This window comes from Callorhinus ursinus, unplaced genomic scaffold (assembly GCF_003265705.2).
Source record: "Callorhinus ursinus isolate GAN/ISIS: 27379988/994484 unplaced genomic scaffold, GSC_fseal_2.0 scaffold8, whole genome shotgun sequence".
Lineage (NCBI taxonomy): Eukaryota > Metazoa > Chordata > Mammalia > Carnivora > Otariidae > Callorhinus > Callorhinus ursinus.
Genome location: NW_027397070.1, coordinates 8,826,757 through 8,850,548, shown reverse-complemented (window position 1 = coordinate 8,850,548; position 23,792 = coordinate 8,826,757). Strand labels below are relative to the sequence as shown.

Genomic DNA, 23,792 nt, shown 5'->3' with positions numbered 1-23,792 from the left:
CTGCTTGTGTTCCCCCTCTCGTTTTGTCTCTCTCTGTCAAATAAATAAATAAAATCTTAAAAAAAAAAAGAAGTGGATTGGGTCCCTACAGGCTCTGAATAAGCATCCTCATCCCATGGAGAGGGATACTGCTGAAAGAGAGCCAGATGAGGCCCCCTCTGGCCCAGGGCCCAGGAAAGGGATCCTGGTTGTCCAAATCTAAAGGTAGTACTGCTACATTCCACTCTAACCCCAATAAACCAAGTCTTTAAGCCACTTTAAAAGCACCAAACACCAAAAAGGCAGTTAAGGTTTTCTGTACATTCACACATTAGTAGTTGTGCCCTGAACGGAGGACGAGGCGGACATCTCCCCCACAGCGCTGTTCACTGGCGCCAGTCCCCTGAATATTTAGCAGAGGGGGTAGAGACAGCTCCTTTGAATTATGAATTGTCTGGAGAATACAGCACATTTGGGGTTACAGAGCTGAACACATTTTGGGAAGCTCATTAGTTGATTCCTAAAAACCATCTTAATTCATAGAATTTGAAGGTTTTTTTTTTTAGATTTTTAAAAAATTATTAAAGTACAGTCTACCCCCCAACATGGGGCTCAAACTCACGATCTCAAGATCAAGAGTTACATGCTCTAAAGACTGAGCCAGCCAGGCACCCCCAGAACTTGAAATCTTAAATATGTCTACTAAAGTATGTGATAGGGCAAACTTTCCCGATAGAAGCAGGGCCTCAGGGGTCCTCAGGCAACATTTCAGCCCAGTGAGTAGAGCAGAATGTGAATAGTGTACTTATGCAGGGCACGTGAAGGATTTAGGTCACTGACATGCTTGGTCCCAAGGGTCTGCCCCAACCTGACACTAACAGCAACACAGAGTTGCCACTTAGTAGAAGTGCTTTCAAGAAGCCAGAATTTCTGTCCTAATTTCTTGTGCTTGGGTCATTTCTTTTCTTTCTTTCTTTTTTTTTTTAAGATTTACTTATTTATTCTAGAGAGAAAGAGAATGAGCGTGGGAGGAGGGGCAGAACGGGAGAGAGATGGGAAGCGGACTCCCCGCTGAGCGCGGAGCCCGATGCAATGTGGGTTTCGGACATCATGACCGGAGCTGAAACCAAGCGTTGGACACTACTTAACCAGCTGGGCCACCCAGGCACCCCAGGTCACTCCCTTTTAAAATCCCATCTGTCTTGCTCTGTGATGTCAGTCTTACTAGCAGTAGAACAAGCCCATTCTAAGCACCTGTAGATAAATGGTGCATTTTATTTCTCAAAGTCTAGCCATGTGGACTCTGCAAAGCTGCCCCATTCTCAGAACGCTTCAGGGGAGTGAAGCTTCTGGAGAAATAGATGGCAAGTAAAGGGCTTCTTGGGAATTCCATGAGGTTTTGACTTCCATTCTCCTGGTGCTGCACCAAAGCCAAGCCTTTGAGCGTGTCTATTCCATGTGGGCGGACAAGGAAGGCTTTCTTAAGCCTGAGCAAACACAAGGATAGGTGTAGTGAGTGTTGGGAGAACCAGCTCCAGGTTGCAACTCTATCAGCTGCTTGTTTTCAGCCTTTCAAGGCCGGAGGAAGCTTCCCTGGCCTCGCAGCCCTGACCAATGTTAGCTGCTTCAGCAGCGCTGGGCACGTGCTCCCAGGGCGGTGATATGGAGCATCTCTGGCCCTACACAGAGGGGGCGGGAAACTGAGGCTGCACCTCTAAAAGGCTCCCTTGCCTTACTGTTACGAAATTGGTATAGAGAGGTCCTTCCCAGACATGTGATAGTTAGAATTATGCATGAGGCAGAGTAAAGGCATGGGTTTTAATTGGATCGTTTTCAGATGGCTAAGCGTGGAAACATTTTAAGAATGTTAATGGAAGCGAGGGTACCCCGCAGCCTACCTGCCCCACCTGCTCCACTTTTAGGCCACTGGAGGTCCAAGTGAAATTTTGCCTAGAGCAAAGGCTTACACTTCCAGGTCTGGGCAGAATCAGTTCCCCTCTCTAAATGAAGCAAAATTCTTAATCTGTCAGGTGGATACACCTAAGTAATTCCGAAGGACGATAAGTACATAAATTACTCAGAGGTACACCTGAAACTAACATAGGACATTCATTGTATTTCAATTAAAAAAATAAGTTAGGAGCACCTGGGTGGCTCAGTTGTTAAGCGTCTGCCTTCGGCTCAGGTCATGATCCCAGGGTCCTGGGATCGAGCCCCGCATCGGGCTCCCTGCTGAGCAGGAAGCCTGCTTCTCCCTCTCCCACTCCCCCTGCTTGTGTTCCCTCTCTCGCTGTGTCTCTGTCTGTCAAATAAATAAATAAATAAATAAAATCTTTAAAAAAAAAATAAGAGAGGAAGGGAAGGCAAAAATGAAACCAAGTAAAATGAAGGGAAAAGATACAAATTCTGTGCCTTGGTGTGGAAATTAAATTTGAACAAGAATGCTGGAGCTCAGGGTGCCTGGCTGGCTCAGTCGGAGGAGCGTGGGACTCTTGATCTCGGGGTCGTGAGTCTGAGCCCCATGTTGGGTGTGGAGATTACTTAAAAGTAAAATCTTAAAAAAAGGAAAAGAATGCTGGAGATCATTACTTGGACCTATGCTATACACCAGAGGGCTATAAGACAAATCTGTCTCTACTTCTAATAAACATCTAGTCAATATATAAGATGCTAGTTCAGCTATAAAATATACCCTATTATATCCGATTCACTGTAATTCTCTGAACTTCTAGACTAGTTAGAGTCTCTTTTCCTGTTCTAGGTATAAGGTAACTCAGCTCAGTTACCTAGTGTCAACGCAACATCAAATATTAAGGCTGAGAGGGTGTTAAAGCTCTTCTAGCTTAATTCTATTATTTTGAGATGAAGGGGTTATCTGTCTTGTCCAACATCTACAGTTTGTTGCAGGTTCAAAAGCAGAACTTGGGTTTCTGTACTCCTGGTGAGGTGTCTAAAAGCTTTTCCTATCTTCCTGATGACTTTTTAAATCAAAAGGCATTTCTCTTATTTCCCTGTACAAGAGGAGGAGATTTATTTTGAACTGCTTTAAAGGGCCTAGTTAAAATGGAATGTAACATGCTGAATAAAAATACACCTTAATATACAGTCTGGTCTTGGGTGTCCTAGGTCAAAGGGATCATAGATTTAGGTCACTCACCACTAGAGGGCACTCAGATTTTCCCAGTTACAGAGGCTTCCAGATACAGCCTGTAAATGGAGTTTATCAACATGATGACGTTTTCTATCAATAGTAAAAGCTAAATGGCCATTTCCCCAGATAGGCTGATGTCTAATATATATATATATATATATATATGTATATGTATGTAGAAACACGTTATAATTAATATATATTTGTTATATTTGTTACTATTTTAGATTTAAGCCTGATGTTTTCCCAAAGGCCTCTCATTTATTGCTTTCAAGCAGATTTTTGAAGTAAAAATTAACTTAAAAGTCACCTTGCCTCCAGAGCACTCACGCAAAGCCCAGTGGGCCCCTGCCAAAATCCACAGGCCTACAGTATTTGAAGCAAATAATGTTTGTTGGGGGGGAGAGTGGTGCTTGCATACTTTGATTTAAAAGGGAGAAGAAAGAGAAGAAGAGAGCTTTCTCTGTTATAAAAGTAAATGAACACAAGCCAGGCAACTCTTTAACCCTCCAGTTTATCATCCTTGAAGGCCTTATTCTGATCATGTGAGGGATTTCTGGAGATTTAGACCTGGAGCCATGAAAATCCACTCTCTCTAGGAGGACCAAGCACTTTCTGGCTGTATTATTCAAATTCTGTAAAGGTCTAATCTATATACTTAAAAGAAGTTACATTATTCTAACAGTTATTATCAACTACGACCATAGCATTGGCCTGTCTGAAAAATATAAGAATCTTAATAAGAATCATCTTTGTGAAAAAGGACAGGGGTTTTTCTGCAAAGCTCCTGCACCTTGGACCATCTTGTCAGTTGTTAATGGATAATTAGCATTCTGGATTCTGGATTCTGCTGCACCGTTTTCCTGCCCCGTGGCACTTACCTGATCAGGACTACCCCTGTGCTTTGCCAAGTACTGAGGAAAACCTGGCTCACAGCTTTGAAAAAGGATACATCTAATTCACTCTGGAAAAGAGAAAAAAGTACAAGGATGAGAATGGGACACTGGGGCACATGTGCTTACCAGAGTTAGCAGCTGCTCTGGCCACAGGCTTGGGAGCAGGTCGGGGAGGCAGCTCTGTACATACAAGTCCAAGCAGGAAGGCCCTGAGCCTGGGACTGTGCTATCTATCTATCTATCTATCTATCTATCTATCTATCTATTTATTTATTTATCAGAGATTTATTTATGAGAGAGAGAGAGCATGCATGCACACACACGAGTAGGGGGGAGGAGTAGAGGGACAGAATTTCAAGCAGACTCTGCACTGAGCATGGAGCCTGATGCGAGCTTGATCTCACGACCCTGAGATCACGATCTGAGCTGAAACCAAGGGTTGGACACTGAACCCACTGTGCCACCCAGGCGCCCCCTGGACTGTGCTTCTTAAAAAAAATAGGCTGCAGTTTGGAGGAATTTTGCCAACCAGAACAATTCATCCTTAGAACATGGACGGAGTCGGGGCGCCTGGGTGGCTCAGTTGTTAAGTGTCTGCCTTTGGCTCAGGTCATGATCACAGGGTCCTGGGATCGAGCCCCACATCGGGCTCCCTGCTCTGCGGGAAGCCTGCTTCTCCCTCTCCCACTCCCCCTGCTTGTGTTCCCTCTCTCTGTCAAATAAATAAATACAATCTTTAAAAAAGAGAGAGAGAACATAGAGGGAATAGACAACCTCGACCTTTATAGATGATAGCTAGTTTGATATGTGTATCAAAAACCTTAATAATATGCATGCCCTTTGAATCCATCATTTTTACTTCTAGAAGTTTATCCTGAGGAAATAATTAGATAACAGGACAACAATGTGTGATAGGATGTTTAGGGTAATGTTTATAGTAGCAAATTACTGAAAACAAGCTAAGTATCTATCAAGGGGGGACTAGTTAAATATATTATTGCAGATCCACAAATGAGGCTATAGATATATAAGTACCGACATTGTTAAGTAAAAAAGCAAGTTGTAACACTGTATATACAGTACTATCCCATGGATACATGTATATGTAGAGACAGATACACAGTTAGATACAGTTATATAGTTAGATACAGACAGATACATAAAGTCTAAAAGGAAATGTACCTAATAGTATGTATCAGTAAGTCATGGGTTTACTCAAGATCTTCTCCCCTTTCTTTTTGCTTATATGTGTTTTCAATTTTTTTCAGTGATCAGAGATGTTTAGATCATAAAAAAAATCACAGAGGGAGAAATAGTAAACAGAGTTAAATTCACATCTGAAAGGACTTAAGGTTTGTCAAGTGCAGCAATGACGACCCTGATCCCCAATGACCACCCGATCCTCAACAGCAACCATCCTCTCTTGCCCCAGGGGAGCTAACCGGGTTGTTTTTTTTGTTTTGAAATGTGAGGCTGAGATGCTTCTTTCAGCCCAGACAGCATGAGACTGATCTCCAAATTTAAGATTTGGAAACCAAGATTAAAATAGTCTCAGCAAGAATGTTTAAAACTCACAAACCCCAAAATAAATGTTAGATGACAAGGCATTCTCCGAGTGGGGCAGATTCTATTTTCTTTACCATAGTACTCTCTTCCCTCCTTTGTCTCTTCTTTTTGCTACTGTCATCCTGAACTGAGCCATCTCACAGTACTGCTGGGAGTCCTGTGTCCAGTTTAAATTAAATTCTAATCTTTACTTCTGTGGTTCATGTGGTCACTGACTCTCTCCCCAGAATTACAGCAAGAATTCAGCAACGTGCTATTTATTCTCAGTCACCGAACATAATAATAATTTAAAAAACCTTAGCAATGATAGTGCTTGTACTCACTCATAATTGTTCCAGGTTTAAAATATTGCTTTTTTGGGAAATGTTATTCTTCTTGATAGGTGTTCCCTTAAAATGGCTAATCATGGCCAGCTCTGAATCACAGACCCTGACTTGCAAACCAGTCTGTCTTAAGAGAGTGGTCACTGCGATTAAGCAGGAACCAGAGCTGTGCTAATACGGTAACCACCAGCATCATTTGGCGAATCAAATGAATTAAGATTAAATTCCTCATTTCCTCCTTTATACTAATCACGTTTCCAGTTTTGAAAAGCCACATGTGGCTAGTGCCTCCTGCACTGGATGGCACAGGTACAGAACATTTCTGTTGTGGTGGAAAGTTCTACTGGACACTGCTGAGTTATGGCACTCTCTCCAAGCAATCAATACAAAGATGGAGTTTGAGGCCAGCCTTATTGTCCCCTGACAATAAGTGATTTCGTGGTGGCTATGAAATAGTCTAAAATGGACTTTGCTGATGGCTGCACAACTGTGTGTAAATACGAAAACCTATACGGGTTAAATGGGTGAGTTTCGGGGTATGTAAATTCTATTTCAATACAGCTGGGGTTTTTTGTTTTGTTTTGTTTTTTAAGAAAGGGGGCTGTTGGGAGGCATCTGGGTGGCTCAGTCGGTGAAGCGTCCAACTCTTGGTCTAGGTTCAGGTCATGATCTCAGGGTCATGAGATCGAGCCCCGTGTCAGGCTCTGCTCTCAGGGGGAGTCTGCTTGGGATTCTCTCTCTCCCCCTCTGCCCCTCTCCCCACTCTTGCACGCACACCCCCCTCTCTCTCAGAGAGATAAATAAAATCTTTAAAAAGGGGGCTGTTGGAAAGGAACTCATGTATTCCTTTGGTTTGGAGTTGGTTTTGACTATCAAAGCAAAAGTGTGGATGGAAATGATTCCTAAACTAAAAAGGTTCCTAGTGCCTTAGGAAGGGAAACAGAAAAGAGAGAGAGAGAGAGAGAGAGAGAGAGAGAGAGAGAGAGAGAGAGAAAGTTAAATAGCCAAGTCTCTTAATTAAAAGAAAAGGCGTAAGAGGTTCTTAGGCTTGTAGAACTGGTTCTTTATAAAGATCTAAAGCACACAGTGGTTTGTAACACTTTGGATGAACCAGAAGGAAAGGTAAAGAAAATGTGGCATCATCTGAGTTTTAACTTTTACATGGTAAAGCTCTATATGAACACTGGTTCTTGATATAGACCATTTCTGGGAAACTGGGAGAAGGACATAAACCATTTCTTAGTCATTAGACTTACCACTCGGCTGAAGTACTCATCTAACACTTCCACAAAGTTATGGATGAATTCATAAATGGCCATCTCATTCTGAAATAAAAAAGGGTACAATTAGTTTTAGTATGGCCCATGTATAAATTAGACACTGACAAATATTCAGAATAGTTCTACGACTCACTTGTTTGAAAGAAGCTTACCCATAGAGGGAAAATCGAAAACCTTCACCTCTAAGACTCTAAGTCCTTAATGAACTTAGGGGAAGGAAACCAGATCGAGTCTCATGTTTAGGGTTTTTGAGTTCTGCTCCCTGAATTTATCATCACTGGCTGAAACAGTGTTTCAGGTTCCTCATGCCACCAATTTTCCATTTGGGAAGATGGGAAACTACCTCTAGGTTTGGTTCACAGATAAAAAACAATCAACTGAAATTCTGAAGTATCTTAAATCTTAAATGCTTTTCATGGATTCAATAGCCTTAGGTTCTGTTGACCTGGGACTGACGTTTCTGGAAAGGTGAACTAAATCTGAGGAAATTCAGTCACAACACAATCATATTTATAGTTTGCTATGGCTTCTGATCTGTCAGCCTATATTTCATGCCACAACTGAATGGCCTCTACACCTGTCTAAGCTGCCACACTGGGCCACACAGAACAAGGGCAGGACACTGGTATTGCCTAGGGTCGAGGAAAGCATTCTGTCTGTGGTTTGGTGCTTCCCCATATGCCACTCATTGAATCCAAGAGAAATCCTAGATATTTTTCTTCCACACAGCTTTCCCTAGCCTTGATAGAGAAACGATCCTTTAGGAGTCAAGATAATTCTTAGATAGGCAAGTAGAGAAGAAAATGTCAATTTAAGGAGGAATAAAAATCAGACTGTCGGGGCCCCTGGGTGGCTCAGTCGGTTGAGCGTCTGACTTCGGCTCAGGTCATGATTTCAGGGTCCTGGGATTGAGCCCTGCATTGGGCTCCCTGCTCAGCGGGAAGCCTGCTTCTCCCTCTGCCTGCCGCTCCCCCTGCTTGTGCTCTCTTCCACTCTCTCTCTCTCTGTCAGATAAATAAAATCTTTAAAAATTAAAAAAAAAATCAGGCTGTTATTCCTAATTTTCTTGCATTTTCCATAGGCTCCTCTGTTACCGTACCTCAGTGTCATTAACTCCAACCACAATGAGGAGAGCTGCATACCGCCGACATATCAGCTTAAAATCCTTAAATTCAATGAAAGAACACTAGAAAAAACACAATTAGATATTAATTCCTATGGTTGCCATGGATTTCTTCAAAAGGGCCTGCATAATTTCTAAGTTCTGATTTCTGTATCGGTCAACACATTCCCAGAAATATGCAATATTAAAATGTTACACAATCTTGGTTGGTTGCCTGTTGGTTGCCGCCTCACAGTATTCGGGGACTACATGGAAGCATCTCTAGTGGGAGGCAGAGAAGGGGTCTAGGAAAAAAGGCTTGGAGCATCCACGTGGGTTCCCACCTGTACTCCTTCTCATTCCTTTGCTTTGCTCTGTGTGAAAATCAGCAGGCAAAGGTACTGAATAATTTTAAACTGCCTCCAACATGAAAATAAGCCAACGTGACAAAGAAGATTTTCTTCTCTGGGCATCTGGGTGGCTGTCATTAAGCTTCTGCCTTCGGTTCAGGTCATGGTCCCAGGGTCCTGGGATCGAGCCCCGCATCAGGCTCCCTGCGCCGCGGGAAGCCTGCTTCTCCCTCTCCCACTCCCCCTGCTTGTGTTCCCTCTCTCGCTGTGTCTCTCTCTGTCAAATAAATAAAATCTTTAAAATAAAATAAAATGAGGATAAAGGTAAGAAGTGCAGTACCACTCTGCATTTTTGGCTCACTGTAGAGCCAGTGTGATTTCTGCTCAGCTGGATCTTTCAAGGAAACACAACCTATCTGAAAGAACTAAAGAACATTTTTTCAAAGCCTCTCAGGACCAAAAAAAAAAAAAAAAAAAGTAGCAAGCACTTTTGTGGATAAAATAAAAACTAAGCTGAGATTGTGTTACTTCAGCGCCTAATTATCCAAAAGCCCAGTGGATTCCTTTTAAAATCTAAAATAATTAAGGGGGCACCTGGGTGGCTCAGTCAGTTAAGCGTCTGCCTTTAGCTCAGGTCATGATCCCAGGGTCCTGGGATAGAGCCCCTTGTTAAGGCTCCCTGCTCAGGGACGCCTGTGTGCCTCAGTCGTTAAGAGTCTGCCTTCGGCTCAGGTCATGACCTCAGGGTCCTGGGATGGAGTCCCGCATCGGGCTCCTTGCTCAGTGAGGAGCTTGCTTCTCCCTCTCCCTCTGCTGCTCCCCCTGCTTGTGCTCGCTCTCTCTCTTTCTCTGTCTCTGACAAATGAATACAAATCGTTAAAAAAAAGAAAAATGCATTTATAAAAAAAAAAAGCTCCCTGCTCAGTGGGGAGTCTGCTTCTCCCTCTCCCTCCCCTCTGCCTGCCCCTCCCCCTCAGCTCATGCTCTCTCTCTTTCGCTTTCTCTCTCTCAATAAATAAAATCTTTAAAAAAAAGAATTCAGAATGCTTCAAAAATATCTAGTAATATATTTGTTCCAAAGCATATATTTCAAAGGGTAACGTATCGTGAAGATGGTGTTTGAAACTGTGCAGTGCCTGCCTTCTGCAGAAAGATTCAAGAAGAACACTTCTGGAGGTTATCTTTATTTAAAGTATGTGACTATTAACACAGCCCTTTAATAGTTCCTGTTTCCCTTTGACAACTACATGAAGCAATGTGTGCCATGGCAGGCCAAAGTAGTAATTCAAAGAGGACTCTGAGATGTTGAGACTGGAAAATCAATTTAGAAGCCAAGGGAAACATAGTTCCAACATGTAACTTCTGAGCACGGGTGTACTTTAATATTTTAAGACCTAGCAGTGGTTCCCACAGCCTTTCTACATATGCTGTGAAATGGAGAACTGGCAAAATTAATGGGTGATTTAAACAATCGTTCTGATTTTGCTGCAGTTTGTTCAGTGATCTCCAATAGACTCAAAGTTTAGAACCCTGATTAAGTAATTCTCCAATTAAACCTCTTTGTAAAAAATAGACTCAGTTCCTAAAATTCTTATTTGTTATGATTTTAATGATTTTGTTTAACCTCAATTTTGACAGAATGTGTAGATTTGTTGTGTCATATGAATTTTTAACTTCTGCTTACCCCATCTACATCATAAAACAAGACAAGTTCAAATAAAATTTGTTTTGTTTTTTAAATCACTAGTTCTAGGATTATATTGGTGTTAAGTTTACAAAAATGATAAGCAGAAAAAAAACTATGCTCTACATGAGAATCATGCTAGTATTCTCTGGCACAAAGTGGGTCTCCAGTGTTCACCTCTATACCAATCATCTGACCTTAATCTCTTGGCTTAAAGCGAGCCACCTGCTGCGGGCACCCCTAAGAGTTGTACAGGCTAAATTCATATGGACAAAAAAAGAAGGTATGTCTATTAGCTGGAATAAATTTGAGAACAAATATGCTGACCTAAATAAGAACTCAAGGCTTTTCCTGGTTTTCCTTGTTGGTATTTTCCTTAAGGGGATATAAAGCGAGCGAGCTATGCTTCAGTCTTCATTCACTTCATTTGTTATTTTCCCTAATAGCTGTTGAAAGAATGTAGTTCAAAGAACTTGATGGCCCTTGAGACTCAGTAGTAACAGATCTGCCACTGCCTAGTTGAATGAGGAGATAAAAGAGAGAACCAGAAACTTACTTGTTCATTGGATCGGGAGAGACAGCTCTTTATGACTTCCGTTTCCAGAACTGTACGCTTATTGATCTCCACATGTTCATAGTATTTAGCAAGTCGGGTCTGTCCTTGTTTATTCACCATGAGGAAAAATTTTATCATTTTTTTTCTGGGCAATATTTTTCCAGATAGTTCAAAAGTTATGTCAAAGGGTGCCTGTGATGAGAACCTGAAGGATGAAAGAACAACAAAAAACTAAAATCAAACATCTCAAAGAATAATATTAGATGTGTTCTATAGATGAACCAGAAGTAAATAAAATGTGATCTGATAATACTGGTCTTCACTCCTATGAATTAAATGAGGTTTTAATAAATAACTAAACATTGGGATGCCTGGGTGGCTCAGTCGGTTAAGTGTCTGCCTTCAGCTCAGGTCATGATCCCAGGGTCCTGGGATCGAGCCCCATGTGGGGCTCCCTACTCAGCGGGAAGCCTGCTTCTCCTTCTCCCTCTGCCTGCCACTCCCCCTGCTTATGCTCTCTCTCTCTCTCCCTCTGTCAAATAAGCAAATCAAATCTATAAAAAAAAACTAAACATAAATTTTCATTAGTTATCTTCCAAAACTTTTTTTTTAAAGTAGGCTCCATGCCCAGCACAGAGCCTAATGTGGGGCTTGAACTCATGATCCTGGGATCAAGACCTGGGCTGAAGGCAGACGATTAACCAACTGAGCCACCCAGGAACCCCTCTTAAATGAACTTTTAAAATATGGAATAATTTTACAGAAATGTTGCAACAGATTATGGGATAATTCTTGGACTACATTTTGTATTATTCTTTGCCCTCCCAGTTCATCTCTTATTTCCTAAACCGTATCAGACAGGTGGTTATCTCACAATAATTCCAAACATGAAGAGCTGGAAAGAGCCAGGCCCAGGCTGGTAAAGCCTGGGCCGCCGTGATCATCCAGGGCACAGGACAGGATGTTATGTAGACCAGCTCAGCCGGGGACAGGGCAGCTGTGCCATGGGGGAGGCCTGTGGTCATTCACTCCCTTTTCCAGGAAGATAAGCTCACTACTGTAGGTGGGATTGCAACATACTCTGTTTAGTCATTTGGTATTAAGTGCTGCTTTTATTCTCCTTACAAATTACTGCCAGTAAATTATGGCTGGAGACCAGTAAATTAAGTTACCATCCATTCTTTTATTCCCTTTTAGCAAAGATATTTTAAAACGATCTTCACAAAAGTTAGAAATTACAATCTTATACTCTGGATTCCAACTGCCAGCTAGAAGAAAGAGATACTGTCTTGGGCGCCTGGGTGGCTCAGTCGGTTGAGTGTCCGACTCCTGGTTTCGGCTCAGGTCATGATCTCAGGGTCCTGGGATCGAGCCCTGTCGGTGTTCGCTGCTCAGAGGGGAGCCGGCTTGTCTCCTTTTCCCTCTGCCCCTCCTACTCCTCGCTCTCTCTCCCTCTCTCTCAAATGAATAAATCTTTAAAAAAAAGAAAAAGATATTGTCTCAAAGGTATTCATGGCCAAACCTTTGCCTTTAAATGCCCTGGCTGCATTAAGTTTACGGTAAAATGAGATGTAAAATGATCCCATTGAGATGTTACACCAACGGATCAAATTGGTTTCCACCTTAACAAGCACAGCATTCCTTCCCACTGACTTCAGGAGCAAGGATGACAAACAAGGGCATGTTGAATTGATACTCATTAGGATGCAAGCCTTGAAAATAGTAGCTGAAGGCATCTATAAAGGCTCAAATACATCATCTTTGTTTTGCATGCTCATAAACAATTACACAATTTGTAACTGTAGGATTACACAGTGGTAATAAAGTGGACAAGTAAAATTGTAAACTCTATTATAAAATACACAAAGCCGAAATATACAATGTAGAGACTCAGAGACAAGTACATGTTTGAGAACAGAAGATGAATGCTTTAAGCACCAATCCTGGTTACTAATCATCAGGGAGGAGAGAAATCAAATAATTATGAAACTGAGGTAGGGTAATAAGGAAAGAATATGCCTAGACAAGTGCTGGGAGTGGCCAGGGAGCAGGTATGAACTTCCTTTGTTTACAAAACTCTTTGCATTCAAGGACACACAAGGCTGGGGAAGATGTTTTGATTGCCAGGACCTGAAGGACTCCACACCCAAGAGACTGTGTGAATCAAGGACAGAAAAAGAAGGGAAATTTCACTGGGGAAAGCCTTACACAAAGGATGCCAGGATGCCCAAAGGCCAAGATGAGGGAGTTTGGTATAGTCATAGTAGAATATGAGCAGATCAATGTCCCAGGACCCTATGTGATACAAACTAAATGCCTAGAGAAAAGAGAGACTTAGAACAATTGAAATGCATACTGAATTGGGTATAGTTTTCATATTTCTGATGGTGTATTCTGAAACTGTCATCCAAAGATGACAAATAGATTTTAACTTGGGTGCCAACTGTGACTAACTGTATTTGCTGCTTTGAGCACCGTGTTGGGAAGGATTCTGGAACCGTTCAGATTCAAATGGATGCTATGAACGATTAGTATGTCAGGTGCAGGTTAGGAAGCAGGGTGTGGCAACATATGCACTGTATATCTGTCATCCCTGATGTGCACTCCCTTCATTTTGCAGATGGAAAAATGGATAATCTGAGATGTAGAGTGAAGTCTTGGATTCTGGCCCCCTGACTCATAATCTGATGCTGTCTTTAATTTATCACATTGCCTCTTTGCCTCACTCAGTGTATTAGTGTCATCAGATGTTCATTTAAGCTTACCAAGCATCAACTTCAGGTAGCTTTGGGAACGATCAAGTCAATATTCTCTAATGCTGCTGAACATTTAATTTGGAAAATACCAAACAATACAACGCATGAAAACAGTAGAGTATGAAGTTTCTAGCAATCAAAGTGGTATTTGATGATGACGAATATCCTTTCTAGCTCTAAAGGCTTTTTATGTACCTCAGAATCAGATTACTGTAAGACACACACACGTAATATTAGACAAACACATTTTTGGCCCCATAAAATTGATTGAAATAAAATCCTCCAAGTTAAAAAGCAAATTTCCTCCAGGGAAACATAAAGTCCTTATAACAGTATAATAGTCAAAAGCATGAACTGGGGCTTGACTGTTAATTTTGTGATCCTTGGCAAGTTACTTAACTTTTAGTACTCAGTCAAAGGTACAATGGGAATAATAATAGATAGTACTTACCTTCTGGGTTGTAAGGATTAGAGGAGTTAGTATATGTAATGTTCTTAGAACTGGGTTTGGCAGTTGGCACATAGTGAGGGCTACACAAGTACTGGTGAAAATCATTATGATAATATATCACTTTTTCTTCAGTGAAGTCTGCCTATCCCAGTCCCTTATTGCTAATCATAAAGAGCTAGCTACTATCCTTTCTTTTTTAAAAAATATTTTATTTATTGGGCGCCTGGGTGGCTCAGTTGGTTAGGCGACTGCCTTCAGCTCAGGTCATCTGAGCTACCCAGGCACCCCGCTAGCTATCCTTCTTTGAACCCATTACTGTATCTTACAAAACTTGTCACCCTATGTAATCATTATTTGATTACATACTAAGCTCTCCTACAAGACCAGTGATTTTTACTTTATTGTGACAATTTTATTGTGACCCAGCATTCAGGTACATATATATCTGATTCAGTTATATATGATGATCACCAAACAATACCTACCCATACTGTGTGTATTGTACTCTGGTGATTTTTGTGACATTTTATAAAAAATGTAGTTGTGAGGTGTTTGGGTTACATAGATATATGGATTTTTCTTTTCTTTTTTTAAGATTTTATTTATTTGAGAGAGAGCACACAAGTACGAGCGGTGAGGGCGGGGGTGCAGAGGAAGAAAGAGAAGCAGACTCCCTGCTGAACGGGGAACCCAACGCGGGGCTTGATCCCAGGATCCTGAGCCGAAAGCAGATGCTTAACGGACTGAGCCCCAACACACAAAAGGCACATACTATCAACATGATATATCACTGTTGAAACTGAACTTGATCATCTGGCTGAGACAGTTTTTGTTAGGTTTCTGTACCGTAAAGTTATCCTTCCCCTTTTTATACCATACTCTTTAGAGGGAAGTCATTATATGTAGCCCACATTTAAGGGGTGGGAAGTTATGTTCCATCTCCTTGAGGGAGAAGTACCTATGTAAATTATTTGGAATTCTACTGTGCAGGTGATCTGTCTACTGTACCCTATTATTTATTTACTCAATCACTTATTTCTATCAGTAGGGACTCATGGATATTTTATTTTATACCTTAGGTTATAATACAATATGATCCAATGATTTTTAATTTCAGAAACCACTAAAGAACTGTGGCCCAGAGTTTGAAAAACACTATATTAGAACATGAACTTGTGAGTAGGGTTCCTATCTTATTTCAGATCTTTGCACAGTGCCTAGTGTAAGAGAATATCCAATAAGTGTTTGTTGAACGAATGAAATAATGAAGACTTTTTTAAAGTGATAATTTTTCCTTAAAAAAATCACATCACGGGGCATCTGGGTGGCTCAGTCGTTAAGTGTCTGCCTTCGGCTCCGGTCATGATTCCAGGGTTCTGGGATCGAGCCCCACGTCGGGCTCCCCTGCTCTGCGGGAAGCCTGCTTCTCCCTTTCCCACTCCCCCTGCTTGTGTTCCCTCTCTCGCTGTCTCTTTCCCTCTGTCAAAATAAATAAATAAAATCTTTTAAAAAAATCACATCAGTATTCAAACAAAGCCGACCCATAAAGTACCCTGGTACCCCAACTCCTGCCCCAAAGCCTGTCAGTCTTCTCAAAGGTAAAACCAATGTTTTTAAGTTTAGTGCATATTCTTCTAGACTTTCTATACATTTACACGTAAATATGCATGCATTTGTAGCAACTTTATTTTTTAAACCTAAATGTGATCAACTCTAAAATGCCAAGTGACTAGCCTGGTGTTTATTCTCTTCTGGTACCTTTGAATGAACCAGGTGCACTCACAAAGCCCTGGCTGGATCCTATAAAAGGGCACTGAAGTGATGTGTTTTGGAATTCATCAGGAGCGTTTCCTGTTGACTCAGTCTAGTTCAGACTTTCCTGGTTTTTGTCCCCTTGATCCAGGGCCTTGGCTCCCATTCTTTCTCTGGCCTTAGTTCTTAGTGGCCTGGCTTGGATTTCTGCAATGTTCCAGGACTTGACCTTTGGTATTTGCCCTCTGGCTGTGACCCTGGAAGCCTTTGGCATCCAGCCCTTGCTCCGTTAACTACCTTAGAGTGGCAGGGGAAGATTAAATGAGGTAAATGATGTAATTCTTGTAAAACATTTAACACACTGACTACTTTCATTTCCTCTCTTATTGTGTATTAAACTAGAAAGGAATGCTGATAAGATTATAAGGAAACAGACAGGTATATGTATACATTGTGAGTGGTCCCTTAAATTGTTACAAATATTCTACAGTGTAGACTTGATAGAATTTAACCAAAAAAATCATGAAAATTGTTCTACCATTTAACTCAACCATTTCTGTCTTGGGAATCTATCCTAAGGTATAATTTTAAATCCACAGGCATGAAAATATTTATAGTAACATTATTTATAATAGTGAAAAAATGAAACAAGCTCAGATATTATAAACTGAGAACCAAGTGTTAAATGAACACCAACTTGATATTTTTTAACATTAAAATAAATATTCAATAGACCATAAGAGGCTCTTTTTTTAAAAAAAGATTTATTTATTTATTTATTTGAAAGACAGAGAATGAGAGAGACAGCACATAAGAGTGAGGAGGGTCAGAGGGAGAAGCAGACTCCCCGCTGAGCAGGGAGCCCGATGTGGGACTCGATCCCGAGACTCCAGGATCATGACCTGAGCCGAAGGCAGTTGCTTAACCAACTGAGCCACCCAGGCGCCCTTAGGCATAGGAAACAAACTGAGGGCTGCTGGAGGGGGGGGTGGGGGGGGTAACTGGGTGTTGGACATTAAGGAGGGCACATGATGTAATGAGCACTGGGTATTATATAAGACTGATGAATCACTGACCTCTACCTCTGAAACCAATAATACATTATATGTTAATTGAATTTAAACAAAAATTAAAAAAAGAAAATAAATATGCAGACTAGAAGAAAAATGGGAAAATGTAGATACAATAATGTCACCAAATCAGAATACCAAATTCTATACCCACATGGATTACAATTATGTAGAAGCAAGATCTGAATAAAGATTATAGAGACTAGACAGAAATCATACAAAAACAAAAAATAAAACAAGCAAAAAAACAAAAATAGATTAGAAAGATGTACCTTGAAAACATCATGCTAACTGAAAGAAGCCAGTCACAAGGACAATATATTATATGACTCCATTTATATGAAATGTCCAGAATGGGGAAATCTATAGAGAAAGTAAATAGATTAAGGGTTGCCAGGGGATGGGGGTTTGGGATGGGAGGTCTAAGAGGTATAGGGTTGTGATGATGGTTGAACAAATGCGAGTATATAAAAGCCACTGAATTGTACCCTTTAAATAGGTGAATTATATCTCAATAAAGCCTGTTAAAAAAAAAAGACCAGACAATCTGGAAGAGCTCCCAGTGGCCAAAGCTGGAACAATTTGGACAACAGATAACATAGTATCAGATTATTACCCAAAGTATAAAATAAGTATACGGGGCGCCTGGGTGGCTCAGTTGGTTAAGCGACTGCCTTCCGCTCAGGTCATGATCCTGGAGTCCCGGATCGAGTCCCGCATCGGGCTCCCCGCTCGGCGGGGAGTCTGCTTCTCCCTCTAACCCTCTTCCCTCTCGTGCTCTCTATCTCTCATTCTCTCTCAAATAAATAAATAAAATCTTTTTAAAAAAATAAAATAAGTATACATTAGTAGCACTGATTTAAATACATGATTGAAAAAATAAATAACCAGGACAGAAGGATCCCAGGAACAGGTTTCCCCTACTGTCTGAAAGTAGACTGTTCCTGGGAAACCTTTACTAAGCCAAAATGGCAATAAAGCAAAGAAGCGATTACTATTAATTTATATGGGGAAAACTTTTCAGCATTCCCAGACACAAAAAATAACCTCTCTTAGGCTTTTCTGATGCCTTAGGACACATCTTGCTAAGGGATGTACAAAATAAATGGAGAGACAGCACAGACGCTCAGGGACACAGTTCAAAGCTGTGCCAGCTTGATGCTGACATGCTGAGTGCAGGTACCGGGGAAGGAGCTCGGTAGGGTCCCTCTGGCTGCCCCGGGTGCATGCAGCCCCGTGACTGCTCACTTCAAAACAAATGCTCAACGCTATTTTTGCTTTTTGCCTTTTCTCAGTAAAAGTGAAAATCCTCTCTGGATTTCTTTCAGTTAATGAAAATGGGTACTAAGTAGGTCTTTCATGAAAGTGAAAGGCTTTCAATAGGAGATACCTGTGTATCTGTTGAGAGGCTCTCCTCCAGGAGGTGGAGCTTAAATTCTCCCGCCCATTCACTGGAGGGTGAGTTGCACTTAGTGATTCACTTCCAAAGGGCGGCATGTGGAAACAGGAAATGGTATCCTCGCAGTAGAGACACCTGGCACACACCACCTTACCCAAGTGATGAAGGCTAACATCATCAGTCCTGTCATGAGGGGATGAGAAAAGTACTTCATCTCTGTGGTATTCTTCCTTAAAACCACAGCCCCATTCTAATCATGAAAATACAGTAGGAAAAAAAAAAACACACACACCAAAACAAATGAAGGGACATTCTAAAAAATATCCGACCTGTATTTCCCAAAACTGTCAAGATCATGAAAAACAGGGAAGTGTGAGAAACTATCAGATATCAGAGGAGATTAAGGAGATAATGGTGACTACTTGCAATGTGGTATCCTGAAGGGGATCCTGAACACAGAAAGGACATTAATAAAAAATGGGCAAGGGGCGCTTGGCTGGCTCAGTTGGAAGAAAATGCAACTCTTGATCTTGGGGTTGTGAGTTCGAGCCCCACTTTGGGTGTAGAGATTACTTAAAAATAAATAAACTTAAAAAATTTTTGGTGAGGGGCGCCTGGGTCGTTCAGTGGCTTAAGCAATGGCCTTTGGCTCAGGTCATGATCCCAGGGTCCCTCGATGGAGCCCAGTGTTGGGCTCTCTGCTCAGCAGGGAGTCTGCTTCTTCCTCTCCCTCTGTGTGTGTACTCTCTCTCTCTCACTCTCGCTCTCTTTCTCAAATAAATAAAATCTTAAAAAAATTTTTTTTGGTGAAACATGAGAATAGTCTGAGTTTAGTTAATAATAATGCTACCCATGTTGGGTTTTTTTTAGATTTGATAAATGTACCACGGTGATATGAAATGACATTAGGGGAGATGGGTGAAGATATTCAGAAATTCTCTATACAATCTTTGCAATTCTTTTATAAATCTAAAATTATTCCAAATAAAAAGTTTATTTTTAAAAAAAGGAGAGAGCCGCTCCTGGTTGGCTCAGTTGGAAAAGAATGTGACTCTTGATCTCTGGGTCATGAGTTCAAGCCCCACATTGGGCGTAGAGATTACTTAAATAAAAAACTTTAAGATAAAAAAGGAGAGAGTTATAAGTACTTGTATTAAAGTGAAGAGGGTTTGTTTATTGGTGTGTCTGAGTATATAAGTCTATGTCATATTGGTTATATTAGTTATATTTGGTTATATTGCTTAAATATTGAAGTTTTTTATCAGTATATTATAGATGTTTAGGTATGAGGTTCATTTTTATTAACATTCCCAACAATTACACTTCAGGCTTTCTTATTTTCATTTAGTTAAGAAGCATATTAATTTTAATTGATGAGGGGTGGGTGTGTATCAATGTATACATTCTATAAATAGCTTACTATACCCTTTGGTCAGGCTCTGTTCTTTTTTTTTTAATATTTTATTTATTTATTTGACAGAGAGAGAGAAAGCTAGAGAGGGAACACGAGCAGGGGGAGTGAGAGAGGGAGAAGCAGGCTCCCGGCCGAGCAGGGAGCCCAATGTGGGGCTCGATCCCAGGACCCTGGGATCATGACCTGAGCTGAAGGCAGACGCTTAACGACTGAGCCACCCAGGCGCCCCAGTCAGGATCTGTTCTGACCTGGATAACCGCTGAACTCCCAGTAATCCTTCAAACACATCACCGTTTGGGAACTTTCCCTCTTTTTCCCTAGTTCAGGATTCAGAAAAGCTTTTTCTATAAAAGCCAGGTAGTATTTTAGGCTCTGAGGGCCATATGGTCTCTTTCTCAACTAGTCACTCTGCCCCTGCAGAATGAAAGCAGCCCATACGGTATAAATAATATATAAAGAAATGGGTGTAGCTGTGTTCCAAGAAAACTTTATTTATGAAAGCAGTCAGCAACTGGATTTAGTCTGCAGGCTATAGTTTGCTCTGCTCTAGACCAGAGCTTATCAGACTTAATGAGCACACAAATCGCTTGGGGAACTTAGGAAAATATAGAATCTGATTCAGTAGGTCTGGAGCAGGAACCATACATGGAGTGGCAGAGTATTAAAAGACCCATTAAAGTATATACCTACAAGGTCAGGAAGTTCACCCTTCTCAATATCAAGTCAGACAAAATAACATGAGTTGACTGCTTCCTAGGTACAAGACAGCAAGGCAACAGAGTAAACAGAAACACAACTATTATGGATAATTTCTTTCATTTGGTCATGGATCTTAATCCATAGAATGCTGGATGAGAGGGCAAGCTGTCCTGACATGTCACCCCACAGATCCTCAGGTTCGTTCAGGTGATCTGGCTGGCTAGGTGGCAGCCCCATCCCTCATGGCCTCAGCTGGTCTCTCTCAAAGTTGTACATATATTGGAATACAATGATATTTCCAGGAAGCAGAGAGCCATTCTTTTGTCAAGAATTTACTATAGCTCACTAGAATATTTCATTTAACCTCAAGAAATTACAACAATGCATGTTACATCATACACAAAAATTAACTCAAAATAGATCACAGACCTACATATAAGAGATAAAACTATAAAACTTTTAATTTTATTAAAAAATTTTATTTTAAGTAGGCTCCATGCCCAGCGTGGGGCTTGAACCCATGACCCTGAGTTCAGTCAGTTAAGTGTGCCACTCTTGATTTCAGCTCAGGTCATAATCGTGTTCAGTGGGATCGAGCCTGGCATCAGGCTCTGTGCTGGGTGTGGGGTCTGCTTGGGGTTCTCACTCTTTCTCCCTCTCCCCTCCCGCTCATGCTCTCTCTCTCTCAAATAAATAAATCTTTTTTTTTTTTTTTAAAGGGAGAAAATAACAAGTGCTGGCGGGGATGTGGAGACACTGGAACCCCCACGCAGTGTTGGTGGGAGTAAATGCTGTCACTCTGGAAAATAATTTGGCAGTTTCTTAAAAATTTACACAAATTTACCATATTATCCAGCCATTCTACTTCTTTTAAAAATTTTATTTATTTATTTGACAGAGAGAGAGAGAAGAGCAGGGGGAGCAGCAGAGGGAGAGGGAGAAACAGGCTCTCCGCAGAGCAGAGAGCCCGACACGGGACTCAATCCCATGACCCTTAGATCATGACATGAGCTGAAGGCAGACGCTTAACTGACTGAGCCACCCAGGTGCCCCAGCCATTCTACTTTTAAGTATAAGCCCAAGAGAAACGAAACCATGTCCACAAAGACTTGTACATGAATGTTCATAGAAACATTATTCATAATAACCAAAAAAGTGGAAATAACCCAAATGTCCACCAGCTGATGAATGGATGAACAAAATGTGGTGGATCTACATACAATGGAAAACTACCCAGCAATAAAAGGGAGTAAAATACTCCTACATGCTATGAAATGGATGAAACTTGAAAACATTAAGTGAAAGAAGCCAGATGCAAAATACTACCTATTGTATGATTCCACTAATCTGAAACATCCAGAAAAGACAAATCTATATAGATAGAAAGTATATCAGTGGGCCAGGTATAATGTAATTAGGGCCAGGAGAGGTTTAGGGGAAAATGGGGATGAGATTTCTTTTTGGGATGATGAAAATCTTCTTTTTGGGGGAGCCTGGGTGGTGCAGTTAAGCCTCCACTCATGGTTTCAGCTCAGGTGGTGATCTCAGGGTTGTGAGATCGAGCCCTACATTGGGTGTTGAGATTACTTAAAAATAAAATCTTTTAAAAAAATAATAAAATGTTAAATTTCAATCAAGTTCAGGATCTGTGGAAATCCTGAAGTTCCTATTTCTGTAGAAAAGTACTTTAAGAATAAATCTTAATACTGTGGTCTGTCATTTTTCTAGGAATATATCTGAAAGATTTCCAAAGCTTCACATGACTCTAAAATCTTGACCTAAAGCCATTTTGGTAAATTGATCAAAAAATCTCATCAACTATACTTACCACAGTACACACTGAGTAATGTATATAGGATTGTAGAATCACTATGTTGTACACTTAACACTAATGTAACATTGTATGTCAACTATACTTCAATTACAAAAATTAAAAAAAAAACTCATCAAATTCTGGTCCAAGATACAATGTAAATTCATATTAAGTGTGGTTATTTGTAACTTTAAAACATAGAAATAAATCAGAGAGAAGCCGGAAGTTTTACTGAAAAGGGTAGATATTGCATTTTTGGAGATGTTCAGATATCAGACTTCCTATCCTAAATCAGGGGGTGAACTGAAGAATTTTTAAGGTCTTTACAGCATCATGATTCAGGCAGGGGGAGAAAAGTCATACTTCAAAAACTGAGGATGAAGAATTTATATACTATAAATAGACCATTACATTGTCTGAAAGCACTTGTTTTATTTTTATTCATTAGTCATCTGTGTGTGTGTGTGTGTGTGTGTGTGTGTAGTGGGGGACTGATAGATTCTCCATCAGTCATCTGCCAGAGAGGTACTGACTATCAGGGCTGGTGGTGGTAGGAGGTGTGTACAAATTAATGGCTGGAGTTCACACAAACCTGTTATTGTTGCTGTTGATATCTTACCCTCCACTTTGGATAGAAAAGCTGCTTTGGGGTAAATAATGGGACTCAACCTTCCCATTACCACCAATGGAGATAACAATACGTATCTTTTGAAATCAAAACAAAGATTTTCTTCTCAAATTATCTTTCTTCTATTGGGTTTTACATCAACGATAATTTATTTTGAAATTTAAAATAACATTAAAATAGGGTACTATTTTACTTTGACAAAACACGGGCATGGGCTAGAAATAGTGAAGAAAACACCACTGTGTGGGTATTCTTACTCTTAATTGTTTGGTTAAAATTAGCCACACAAATTAAATACTTGTGCTTACTGACTAAGAATCTTCATCGAATTTTTGGGCTAACAAAGACATCTAATATCTTAGTTTTAGAGGAGAGAGAGTGGGGAGCAGAGATCTAGCAGTCTCATAGCTGGGATGCTCCCAGAACTTGCTATTCTGATGTTACAATGTGTCAATAAGGAGGAACTCCAGAAGATAAGGAGGAGTACTATATATTACTCCCCATTCCTATAAAATGGTCAGTCAAGTTTCCCCACTCAAATGGGAAATATTTCAAACCAGATATTCTGGACTCTCATAAATTTAACTTCTGTATTTCTTAAGTTAGACAGAGGTGTTTTTTTTTTTTTTTTACAGATATGCTTTTATTTCAGGAAACTACTCTTTTTTTTTTTTTAAGGTTTTATTTATTTGACAGAGACAGACACAGCGAGAGCAGGAACACAAGCAGGGGGAGTGGGAGATGGAGAAGCAGGCTTCCCGCTGAGCAGGGAGCCCAATGTGGGGCTCGATCCCATGACTCTAGCCGAAGGCAGACGCCTAACGACTGAGCCACACAGGTGCCCCAGTTAGACAGATCTTGTTAATTTTTGCTGGGCATCTGATTTCCAAGGAAAACTGTGAAAGCCATACAAAGACAGATTT

At 40.7% G+C, this 23,792-nt stretch overlaps 1 protein-coding gene across 6 annotated transcripts in view; it reads right to left on the bottom strand.

Annotated features, from left to right (window-relative positions):
- The window catches only part of AP4S1 (adaptor related protein complex 4 subunit sigma 1), a 40,904-nt gene that overhangs the window by 6,191 nt on the left and 10,921 nt on the right, over nt 1-23,792 (bottom strand). Inside the window, exons 2-7 of one of the 6 annotated variants that reach the window (XM_073895041.1) lie at nt 12,127-12,360; nt 10,888-11,092; nt 8,295-8,381; nt 7,172-7,240; nt 4,012-4,094; nt 1,240-1,466 (exon numbers count right to left, since the gene is read on the bottom strand). In XM_073895041.1, coding sequence (XP_073751142.1) covers nt 1,268-1,466; nt 4,012-4,094; nt 7,172-7,240; nt 8,295-8,381; nt 10,888-11,025 — 576 coding nt within the window. In that variant the 5' untranslated portion in view covers nt 11,026-11,092; nt 12,127-12,360 and the 3' untranslated portion in view covers nt 1,240-1,267. Of the gene's footprint in view, nt 1-1,239; nt 1,467-2,505; nt 2,534-4,011; nt 4,095-7,171; nt 7,241-8,294; nt 8,382-10,887; nt 11,093-11,761; nt 11,892-12,126; nt 12,361-23,792 lie in introns of those variants that run through there. The other 5 variants (XM_073895042.1, XM_073895040.1, XM_073895043.1 and 2 more) reach the window with 5 other exon arrangements.